Raw genomic sequence first — 12,488 nt, 5'->3', positions numbered from 1 at the left:
CAACAACAACGTAAGTTTTCCAACAATGCTACAAACCTTGCTAGTACAACTTGCTAAAACAGCCCCCATGTTTCAGGAATTCTACGCATAAAGTTATAATTGTTTAAATCCGTACCCCAAAATAAGCTCAAATTCCCATTTTCACTCCACGTGTCGTTCGTCAACGTCTAAAACTCTGACGCCATTGTTTCCAAAATCCCGTGCTAGCTTAAAGCCAGCGCCTGTCATGGCGATGGATAAAGTAACAGCTTTTCCCCCCCCCCGGAACTATCCGTCAGTCAGTCTGTCACGCAGACGGACAGACGGCCTGTAGCCAAGTGCAGGTGTCATCTCTTTGACGTGGCCACACCCCCCACACCCGCAGCTCCCCCCCCACACCCCCACCTAGAGGCCTGGGGCCAATGACAATCAGCCGAGCTTGGGACAAAGGAGCTTCTGTCTTCACGGAGACGAGTGGACACGATCCTCCCCTCCGTGTCGTGTACGCGGAACACTTAGCAGATCCCCGAGCCGTATTATGTGCGCGACACAGGTATTAGCTGTCGGCTATTGTCGGGGCTCCGATAAAGCGGGACACTGTTAGCGGCGTAACGCGACACCGATACCAGCAGCTGATAAAACACCGGGGCGCCTTCTGATGCCGACGGGAAGGAAAACAAGGCTCCGTCTTTCTTGCGCTTTCTATACTGCGTCAATATACAGTTCGCGTCGGGAGTGCCGGGATGAAAATAAATATTACATTTTCAGTAGACGCAGAGGAAGCGGAGCAAAAACTAAAGCCCCTCGGAGGTGAGGGTCATGTGAGCGTTGGAACACCTCGAGGCTCTGGACGTAATCTCAAAAAACACGGATACAAGAAGATAAACACTAGCACTTGAAAAAAAACAAAAAACTTGAACTTTGAAAGATAAAATAGGAAACCTGCGGGCAGGAAAACATTCCGTCACAAAAGCTGTGCTGACACATTCAGCAGCTCAAAAAGCTCTGTGAATGAACGCGTTACTGTCAGATGAATAAGTGAAATGACTCATGAAATAAGGTTTTTTCTTTTTGTTTGTTGTAGGAAACATATTCTTGTTGCTATGGATCAATGATTCCGATATGACTTTGTCACGTGATGTGAAAACTTGATCTGACAGAAGATACTGAGAACGAGGTGATACGACGCTAAGGATCAGCAACAGAATCAGAGAATGAGAATCTAAATAAACTTTAATGTCATTAAATCTTTGTAAAATCAAATAAAACATAGTGTCATAACAGATAAAATGTAAGACTTTGTGGAGGTAAACGCGTTGAGAAGATTGCTTTGGTTAGCTTACTTTCATGTTTGCCATCTTATTTTTGTGTTAGATAGCAAGAAGATATATTATTTTGTGTTTTTAGTTAGCTTATTTTGCATTAGTTAGCTAGTAGATATCATTTTGCTTGTTTGACTAGCTTGTTTTGTTATAGCATCTAATTTCTGTGTTTGTTAGCTAGTGGATATATTATTTTGTGTTGTGAGCTAGCTTATTTTGTGATAGCATCTTATTTTTGTGTTAGTTAGCTGGTAGATATATTATTTTGTGTTGTAAGCTAGTTTATTTTATTTTAGCATCTTATTTTGTGTTAGTTAGCTAGTAGACATATTATTTTGTGTTGCGAGCTAGCTTATTTTGTGATAGCATCTTATTTTGTGTTAGTTAGCTGGTAGATATATTATTTTGTGTTGCGAGCTATCTTATTTTATGTTATCTTATTTTTGAGTTAGCTAGCTAGTAGATATATTATTTTGTTTTGTTGGCTAGCTTATTTTCTTTTTTCACATCTTATTTTTGTGTTAGTTAACTAGTCGATATATTATTTTGTGTTGTTAGCTCACTTATTTTGTGTTAGCATCTTATTTTTGTGTTAGTTAGGTAGTAGATATTTTATGTAAACATAAAAAAAAACACATTTTGAGAAGATTGATTTGGATAGCTTATTTTCATGTTAGCTAGCTAGTAGTTCGATCAGCTTATTTTATTTTCGTTAGCTAGTAGATATATTATTTTATGTTGCGAGCCAGCTAATTTTGTGTTAGCATCTTATTTTTGTGTTAGTTAGCTAGTAGATATATTATTTTGTGTTGTAAGCTAGCTTATTTTGTGTTAATTTGTTTACTTGGCTAGCATATTTTGTTTCAGCATCTTATTTTTTTATGTTAGTATATAGATCAAAGTGCTGGATTAACTCTAAATAAAAACTGTATTACATAAATATATATGACACATGACTGATAAGCAGTTAGCTCCAAATACATTTACATTATTATTTATACTCAAACAAATGGGGATTTCATGAAAAAACAAAAAACAAACTTGGAATTGGCACATGGGAATATTTCCTGAAGACAACACGACCGCACACAATGAGGACAAATAGTGGTATTATGTTAAATTCTTCCCAGTACAAGGTCACGGTATGTTCCCCGAGGTGTCTTTTGTTATTTCATACCACGCTCAGAGGTCCCATGTTCTCAGAGGAAGAGAAAGGGGGGAAAAAAAAAAAAAAAAAAAATTGTCCTCGGTGAGCGATGATCTGACGGATGAATCATGAATCTGAGTCGGTGAGGAAAAAAAGGTCCACATGGGCCGGCGTCGCTCGCGGCCATATGGACTTCTTGTCTGTCTGCGCTCTCTCCTCTCTATCTATCTTTAGATGATCAATCATCTTCAAAGTCGGCACCAGCGTCTTCCGTCGCTGCCAAAGCGCAAGAAACAAAGCAGATTTATGCAATTTATGATTTTTTTTTTTTTATTCCCTTTTTTTTTTTAATCGCCATCCAAGGAGTTGCAAGAACATCAGCGATTCCTTTGGCAGAGCCGACGGTAAAACCACAGTTCCCCCTTTACGCTACGACTGGCCAAACGAACGCGGTGAAGGGTAACGGACCACAACACAAAACACTGCAAATTTTCGGATTTTTGTTCATCATGCGTGAGGACAATTTTGATGAGTTTCCGAGGATTCCAGATGCTCATTTGGCGCAAACTCAGTCGAGCAAAGACGGAGTTTTTGGACGACAAAACTGACTTCTCGACTGCTCCGAGTTGCTTTTTATCAAAATTCTTTTGGTTTAAAACTCTTTATATTACAAAACCCTATCACTACTCCAGAGTGGTACTTTCCAGACTTTTTTATATGGAGGCCAACAAACTATCACGACCCGACTCAAAATAAATCACGAGAGCAAATTTGCGCTTCGTATTTTTACTGGCATTTATGCAACACCATCATCTTAAATTGGACATTTTTATAAGATCCATGTTTGATACGTGAATTACAACTACATTTTGAGCATGTTATCTAATTTTTGCCTTTAGAAAAAAAGGGCTGGAAAAATTGTTGTGGTAATCCAAAACAAATCATCTGCGACACATTTGTTGGTCTCAACCATCTTTGGGAATTTAGGGGTAAACTTTCCCAGTATCTGACAACACTTTATCCAATCAGGAGCCCAGAACATCACTGTGTTGACCAAAAAAGTTGGCCGTCTTGGATCTGCCAGCGTCGCATTAGCTTCTAGCGGAGGATGCTAAGTTTTGACATAAGTGATTTTAAATGGTAACGTGGAGTAAATTGTTGATTTTTTTTTTTGCTTTTGGCTTTTTCCTCTGTAGGGGGCGCTACCCGCTTACCCGGGATTGGTATTGGCACTAGTAGTACACTGGTGTAAATTAAGAATGGCAGATGTTATGGTGTTATAAGGACATTTTGGTGTGTCTTTATGCAGATGATGTTACTGTGTTAAGAGGACATTTTGGTGTCTCTTTATGCAGATGATGTTACTGTGTTAAGAGGACATTTTGGTGTCTTTTTATGCAGATGATGTTACTGTGTTATGAGGACATTTTGGTGTCTCTTTATGCAGATGATGTTACTGTGTTATAAGGACATTTTGGTGTCTTTTTATGCAGATGTTACTGTGTTATGAGGACATTTTGGTGTGTCTTTATGCAGATGATGTTACTGTGTTATAAGGACATTTTGGTGTCTCTTTATGCAGATGATGTTACTGTGTTATAAGGACATTTTGGTGTCTTTTTATGCAGATGTTACTGTGTTATGAGGACATTTTGGTGTGTCTTTATGCAGATGATGTTACTGTGTTATAAGGACATTTTGGTGTCTCTTTATGCAGATGATGTTACTGTGTTATGAGGACATTTTGGTGTGTCTTTATGCAGATGATGTTACTGTGTTATGAGGACATTTTGGTGTGTCTTTATGCAGATGATGTTACTGTGTTATAAGGACATTTTGGTGTCTTTTTATGCAGATTTTACTGTTAAGAGGACATTGTAGTGTCTCTTTATGCAGATGATGTTACTGTGTTAAGAGGACATTTTGGTGTCTCTTTATGCAGATGATGTTACTGTGTTAAGAGGACATTTTGGTGTCTCTTTATGCAGATGATGTTACTGTGTTATAAGGACATTTTGGTGTCTTTTTATGCAGATTTTACTGTTAAGAGGACATTGTAGTGTCTCTTTATGCAGATGATGTTACTGTGTTAAGAGGACATTTTGGTGTCTCTTTATGCAGATTAAGTTATTGTGTTAAGAGGACATTCTGGTGTCTCTTTATGCAGATGATGTTACTGTGTTATAAGGACATTTTGGTGTCTTTTTATGCAGATTTTACTGTTAAGAGGACATTGTAGTGTCTCTTTATGCAGATGACGTTACTGTGTTAAGAGGACATTTTGGTGTCTCTTTATGCAGATTAAGTTATTGTGTTAAGAGGACATTCTGGTGTCTCTTTATGCAGATTATGTTACTGTGTTAAGAGGACATTTTGGTGTCTCTTTATGCAGATGATGTTACTGTGTTATGAGGACATTTTGGTGGCTCTTTATGCAGATGATGTTACTGTGATAAGAGGACATTTTGGTGTCTCTTTATGCAGAGGATGTTACTGTGTTATAAGGACATTGTGGTGTCTCTTTATGCAGATGATGTTACTGTGTTAAGAGGACATTGTGGTGTCTCTTTATGCAGATGATGTTACTGTGTTAAGAGGACATTGTAGTGTCTCTTTATGCAGATGATGTTACTGTGTTATGAGGACATTTTGGTGTCTCTTTATGCAGATGATGTTACTGTGATAAGAGGACATTTTGGTGTCTCTTTATGCAGATGATGTTACTGTGTTAAGAGGACATTTTGGTGTCTCTTTATGCAGATGATGTTACTGTGTTAAGAGGACATTTTGGTGTCTCTTTATGCAGATGATGTTACTGTGTTAAGAGGACATTTTGGTGTCTCTTTATGCAGATGATGTTACTGTGTTAAGAAGACATTTTGTCGTCATTTTATGCAGATGATGTTACTGTGTTAAGAGGACATTTTGGTGTCTCTTTATGCAGATGATGTTACTGTGTTAAGAGGACATTTTGGTGTCTCTTTATGCAGATGATGTTACTGTGTTAAGAGGACATTTTGGTGTCTCTTTATGCAGATGATGTTACTGTGTTAAGAGGACATTTTGGTGTCTCTTTATGCAGATGATGTTACTGTGTTAAGAGGACATTTTGGTGTCTCTTTATGCAGATGATGTTACTGTGTTAAGAGGACATTTTGGTGTCTCTTTATGCAGATGATGTTACTGTGTTAAGAAGACATTTTGTCGTCATTTTATGCAGATGATGTTACTGTGTTATGAGGACATTTTGGTGTCTCTTTATGCAGATGATGTTACTGTGTTAAGAGGACATTCTGGTGTCTATATATGCAGATGATATTACGGTGTTATGAGGCAATTCCAATTAACAATGAGCAATGTGGGATTGGGTGCCTTGATCCTTTGACCCGTCAGGGACTTTCCACTTGACAATGGGCTGCACCAACGTGTGTCAAATATGCAAGGTAAAAATATGTTTTTCTAATCATCGTTCACTTAAATGTAAACCAGCGACCAAACGTTAGATACCTACAACGATCGCGCCTGTACGTCTTTGTGGTTTTTTGATTTTCCAGCAGCTCTAGCAAACCTCTGCTCTGTGTCCGCAGGCAGAAAAAAAAGTTTCACAAAGGAAAGACAACCCGATATCTTATCGTATAAGCGTTTCTCCTGCACCGACACCTGCTCTTTCTCATTACTGGTTCCCCGGTAAAAGACTTTTTTTTTTACGAAAGTCCCCGTGAGCGCGAGTGTGGGCTAAAAAAAATCCTCAAAATCTACCGCGGAGCTCACTGTATCTCATTTGAGTCCCTCTCCTCTGCCCCCTGCAGGGCACTGACTCCACTTATGAAAACACGACTTCCCAGCTGCTTGTTTTCCCCGAGTCTTCTCACGAGGTGGAGGAAGCCGAGATCAGCCAGTCAGCGGCAGAACAAAGCTTCAGAGGAGACCTCGACAGTAGAGATGTTTTGCTCCCTCTGGCTTATGTTTTGGCTCAGCTAACCCTACCCCCCCCCCCCACCTCCCTTCTTTTCCGAGAGCTTGCAAAAACAAAAACCCAAACATCGCTGCTGTCTTTCTCTGAGATGGAACTGATATCAACCTTCAGATGTGAGTCTCAGGTAGAGCCCTAGTGTTGCTGTGAAACTCCCTCGCTCAGTTTCCTACACACCGTTAACCAAAACATTATGTCCTTGTGTCGAGATTTCAGGGGGAAAAGTTTTGACTTTTACTTTTCTGGAAACCATGGGAAATGTTACGTTTGTACATTCTGTGCAGACAGAAACGATTGAACGTGATGATTTGTCTTCTTTTTTTCGCCCCCCCCCACCTCCACTTGTGTTATATCAGCATTCTGTAAGTGACAAATACAGCAGTATTTTAGGGGAAGATTCTCGCCGTCAGAGACGGTGTTCACGAAGAGAGACATTCACCGAGGAACAAGGTCCCAGTTTGAGAGCAAATTAAAACCAAATGACAGAAGATTTGTTCCAGATTTACACAATAACTTATGAGGACGTTCTGGTGTCTTTTTATGCAGATGACGTTACGGTGTTATGAGGACATTTCATTGTGTTTTCATACATATAAAGTTAGGTATTAGGTAAAGATGCCAGTATGTTTTTATGCAGGTGATTTTACTGTGTTATGAGGACATTTTGTGTCTTTTTATGCAGATGACTTTATGGTGTTATGAGGACATTTCATTGTGTTTTTATACATATAAAGTTAGGTATTAGGTAAAGATGCCAGTATGTTTTTATGCAGATGATGTTACTGTGTTATGAGGACATTTTTGTGTCTTTTTATGCAGATGATGTTACTGTGTTATGAGGACGTTCTGGTATCTTTTTATGCAGATGATGTTACTGTGTTAAGAGGACATTTTTGTGTCTTTTTATGCAGATGATGTTACTGTGTTAAGAGGACATTTTTGTGTCTTTTTATGCAGATGATGTAACGGTGTTATGAGGACATTTTTGTGTCTCTTTATGCAGATGATGTTACTGTGTTAAGAGGACATTTTTGTGTCTTTTTATGCAGATGATGTTACTGTGTTAAGAGGACATTTTTGTGTCTTTTATGCAGATGATGTTACTGTGTTATGAGGACATTTTTGTGTCTCTTTATGCAGATGATGTTACTGTGTTAAGAGGACATTTTTGTGTCTTTTTATGCAGATGATGTTACTGTGTTATGAGGACATTTTTGTGTCTTTTTATGCAGATGATGTTACTGTGTTATGAGGACGTTCTGGTATCTTTTTATGCAGATGATGTTACTGTGTTAAGAGGACATTTTTGTGTCTTTTTATGCAGATGATGTTACTGTGTTAAGAGGACATTTTTGTGTCTTTTTATGCAGATGATGTAACGGTGTTAAGAGGACATTTTTGTGTCTTTTTATGCAGATGTTACTGTGTTAAGAGGACATTTTTGTGTCTTTTTATGCAGATGATGTTACTGTGTTAAGAGGACATTTTTGTGTCTTTTATGCAGATGATGTTACTGTGTTATGAGGACATTTTTGTGTCTCTTTATGCAGATGATGTTACTGTGTTAAGAGGACATTTTTGTGTCTTTTTATGCAGATGATGTTACTGTGTTATGAGGACATTTTGGTGTCTCTTTATGCAGATGATGTTACTGTGTTAAGAGGACATTTTGGTGTCTCTTTATGCAGATGATGTTACTGTGTTATGAGGACATTTTGGTGTCTCTTTATGCAGATGATGTTACTGTGTTATGAGGACATTTTGGTGTCTCTTTATGCAGATGATGTTACTGTGTTATGAGGACATTTTGGTGTCTCTTTATGCAGATGACGTTTTGGTGTTATAAAAACAATCTGGTGTCTTTTTATGCAAATATAATGGTGTTAAGAGGGCATTTTTGTGTCTTTTTATGCAGATGATGTTACTGTGTTATGAGGACGTTCTGGTGTCTTTTTATGCAGATGACTTTACGGTGTTACGAGGACATTTCATTGTGTTTTTATACATATAAAGTTAAGTATTAGGCAAAGACTTTGGTATGTTTTTATGCAGATGATGTTACTGTGTTACAAGGACATTTTTGTGTCTTTTTATGCAGATGATGTTACTGTGTTTTGAGGACATTTTTGTGTCTTTTTGTGCAGATGACGTTACGGTGTTAAGAGGACATTTTTGTGTCTTTTTATGCAGATGACGTTACGGTGTTATGAGGACATTTTTGTGTCTTTTTATGCAGATGACGTTACGGTGTTATGAGGACATTTTTGTGTCTTTTTATGCAGATGATGTTACGGTGTTATGAGGACGTTCTGGTATCTTTTTATGCAGATGACTTTATGGTGTTATGAGGACATTTTTGTGTCTTTTTATGCAGATGACTTTATGGTGTTATGAGGACATTTTTGTGTCTTTTTATGCAGATGACTTTATGGTGTTATGAGGACATTACATTGTGTTTTTATACATATAAAGTTAGGTATAAGGCAAAGACTTTGGTATGTTTTTATGCAGATGATGTTACTGTGTTACAAGGACATTTTTGTGTCTTTTTATGCAGATGACATTATGGTGTTATGAGGACATTTCATTGTGTTTTTATACATATAAAGTTAGGTATAAGGTAAAGATGCCAGTATGTTTTTATGCAGATGATGTTATGGTGTTAAGAGGACGTTCTGGTATCTTTTTAAGCAGATGATGTTACTGTGTTATGAGGACATTTTTGTGTCTTTTTATGCAGATGATGTTATAGTGTTATGAGGACATTTTTGTGTCTTTTTATGCAGATGATGTTACTGTGTTAAGAGGACATTTTTGTGTCTTTTTATGCAGATGATATTACAGTGTTATGAGGACATTTTTGTGTCTTTTTATGCAGATGATATTACAGTGTTATGAGGACATTTTTGTGTCTTTTTATGCAGATGATGTTATAGTGTTATGAGGACGTTCTGGTATCTTTTTATGCAGATGATGTTACTGTGTTAAGAGGACATTTTTGTGTCTTTTTATGCAGATGATGTTACTGTGTTAAGAGGACATTTTTGTGTCTTTTTATGCAGATGATGTTACTGTGTTAAGAGGACATTTTTGTGTCTTTTTATGCAGATGATGTTACTGTGTTACAAGGACCTTTTAAAGTATATTTTGATGACATTACGGTGTTTATTCTACAGATTATGCTCGACGTTACGATATTGCAGATGTTGTTATCGTTTTACGACGACATTTAGACGTGTTTTTACGAGGAGGAAAATTGAACGATGCGATGATCTTCTCCTTGCCCGAACCATGTGTTGGTGGGTTGTTAAAAATACATTCATTAATTCACACTCACATCTGTAGACATGTAAATAAATAATGTCATTCTGGTTAATAACACATGAGTTCACATGTATCTGAGGTTTGTAGAAATGCACGCTGACAACATTTGATGCTGCAGACTCACAACTTGCTCAATGAGGAACTTTGACTAAAAACATCTCAGCGTGGACAATCAGCAGTGCAGCAGATACTCACAGATATAGTAGTACTCTCTGCCGGGACGGAACTCAAAGCCCAGGGAGAAGGGAGTGAAGAGCTGGAACTTCTCGGAGAACTTCAGCGGCCCGTTGGGCGACAGCGGCCGGTTGCACTCCCAGCGCTTGAAGCCCTTGGCCGTGTGATCGCAGGAGCTGTAGCCGTCGTAGTTGACCATGTAGAGGACGTATCGCTCGGCCCGGTCGTCGGCGACGGGGCCGGTGTAGTGCGGACAGTAGACGTCCAGGTAGTCGTTGATGCAGACGTCGATGTGGTAATCGCCACGGTAGAACCTGGAGGACGAGGGGAAGAGGAGGAGGATGTGTGAGACAAAACCAAGACGGAACAAGGGGCGAAATATTCGATTTTGCGACCAAGGGTGAATTCCAATTCCTTGTTTAAAACCCTCAATCTCAAAAATGCGCTCCCTCTAGTGCAAGTTCTGTCCCGATTCTCAGAAAAATTAAGTTGAGGGGCGAGTTTAAGGCCTGTATCGCCCTCAATATTCCGATTTTTCCGAGACCACCCTCGGGAGCAAGGGCTACCCAGAATGCATTGCGTGTTTTGACAGAACAAAGATGGCGCCGAAAGCAGCGAAACGAGTGCGCTACAAATGTTAAGTATTTTCTTTGTTAATAGAGATATAAAAATGATGAAAACCGTCGTATTATCTTAGTTAAGGCCCATATTATGGATTACTGACGTCATTGATGCGTAACATTTATTTTTTATATTTTACGATCTTTTGCCGATAGCCGGGCCGGCGCGGACAAGCTAGTATCACCTTATAACTAACTGACAACCTAATAACTTGACCGACAAACGGATCGTAATAAATAATCCTGACGTAAACGCGTTCTTCTTCTTCTTCTTCTTTTTTGGAGTCGACAGACTTGGACGCAGCTTTGGCGTTATTCTGCCCCCTACAGTCTGAAGACGTGTCTGCATTTAAGGGGTGTCCCATTTCTAAGTGACAAAATAACCCTCAACACTTGGTTTTGAGGGCCAGTTAAGATTAAGGGTTAAGATTGGAATTGGAATTGGCCCAAAGTGGAGTCACTTTGCAAAAACCTGGACATTCTGTATTGATATATGTGTGTTTTTTTGCTGTGTAATAACCAGGAAATGTAAAGAAAACACTCTTGTTTGTTTGCATGTAAACACGAGATCACAGATCCCACAGGTACTGAATGAGTCGCATCGAGATGCACGGCCGGCGCTCAAACCACTACAACATCACGCGGATTTCGCGTCTTGACCTTTTCGTTAATGATTTATTTATGCAGTGGAAATCCGCTGAGCGTGCACGCCCCCCCACCCCACACGCCCCCCCCCCCCCACCCCTCAGCAGGAGGGCTCCTCTGCGGCCTTTTCTTTGGTAACGCTTTCTTTTACAGTCCCCTAATTACCAGGTATTTACCTGGTAAATTCATGGTAACACCAAAGTGTTACTAGGTAATTACCAATGGTAATAAGAAAGTAAATACAGTGAAACTGTTGCCAAAATACTGGGCATTTACCTGGTAACTATATAGTTAATTATAGCGTGTTATTACTGCTGTTAATAAGAAGGTATGTACAGCTAAACTATGGCAAAACTATGGTAAATGTAAGTGTATTATTGGGTTATAAACTGGTAATAAGCAGGTACCTACAGTCCCCTAATTACTAGCTATTTACCCAAGGGGTAATCTAACAAACCTAACCCTAAAAATGTGTGTAATTACATGGAAACAAGCTTGGCTTTCTTTTACAGTACAGTTTTACTTTACTTACCGAGTACATTACCGTGCATTACCCAGTATTTTGGCAACGGTTTCACTGTATTTACTTATCTTATTACCCTTGGTAATTACCTAGCAACACTTTAGTGTTACCATGAATTTACCAGCTAAATACCAGGTAATTAGGGGACTGTAAAAGAAAGCGTTACCTTTTCTTTTAATATTCACACACTCCCAGGAAGCGACGGCGGTTCGACCACAGACTCAGCTGGAGCGTGCAGACGGTTACTCATCGATTTGTTTGGGGGGGGGGGGGAGTTCTTTAAAAAAGACGCGGAGATCCTCCGAACGCTAACGGCGGCGGAGGAACGACTCCGTGTAGCGTGTTCCGCCGTCCACAGCGGAACACGCAATAAAACACGGGGGATAATCGACTCTGCGACTGCGGGAGTCTCTGGTTCTTGTTCCGCGGGACTTCACCACGTCACTCACAATCATCCTTAGGCTCATGGGAAACTCCGATTCCACCCACGCCGGCGGAAACCACACGCGAGTCAGCGCTAAGCCGTATATCAATGTTAGCGCTCAGCGGCGATGACTTATGCCGCTGCTGAAATTAAAGACCCCCCCCCCCCCCCCTCCAGCGTCGCGGGGCTAATCCCCCCGGTTAGCATGTGCCTCTTTAGCCTCTTTAAGAGGATCCGTGAGCACAGTGAGATTTTCATTAGCCTGATATGACTAGCATGAATGTGAAAAAAGAAGATTTTGCTGCCTGGTGTTTACTGTAAACTGAGTGGACGAGGGATTGGGGGGGGGGGGGGGAC

At 39.6% G+C, this 12,488-nt stretch overlaps 1 protein-coding gene across 1 annotated transcript in view; it reads right to left on the bottom strand.

Annotated features, from left to right (window-relative positions):
* Window positions 1–12,488, bottom strand: part of LOC310924333 (ephrin-A5-like) — a gene marked incomplete at both ends in the record, with an annotated part of 122,045 nt that overhangs the window by 18,295 nt on the left and 91,262 nt on the right. Inside the window, one exon of the mRNA XM_083886040.1 lies at window positions 9,941–10,233. Coding sequence (XP_083742166.1) covers window positions 9,941–10,233 — 293 coding nt within the window. The remainder of the gene's footprint in view (window positions 1–9,940; window positions 10,234–12,488) is intronic.

The sequence above is a fragment of the Microchirus variegatus genome, assembly GCF_963457635.1.
Source record: "Microchirus variegatus genome assembly, chromosome: 1".
In the NCBI taxonomy this organism is placed as follows: Eukaryota; Metazoa; Chordata; class Actinopteri; order Pleuronectiformes; family Soleidae; genus Microchirus; species Microchirus variegatus.
This window is presented reverse-complemented; position numbering and strand designations above follow the sequence as displayed.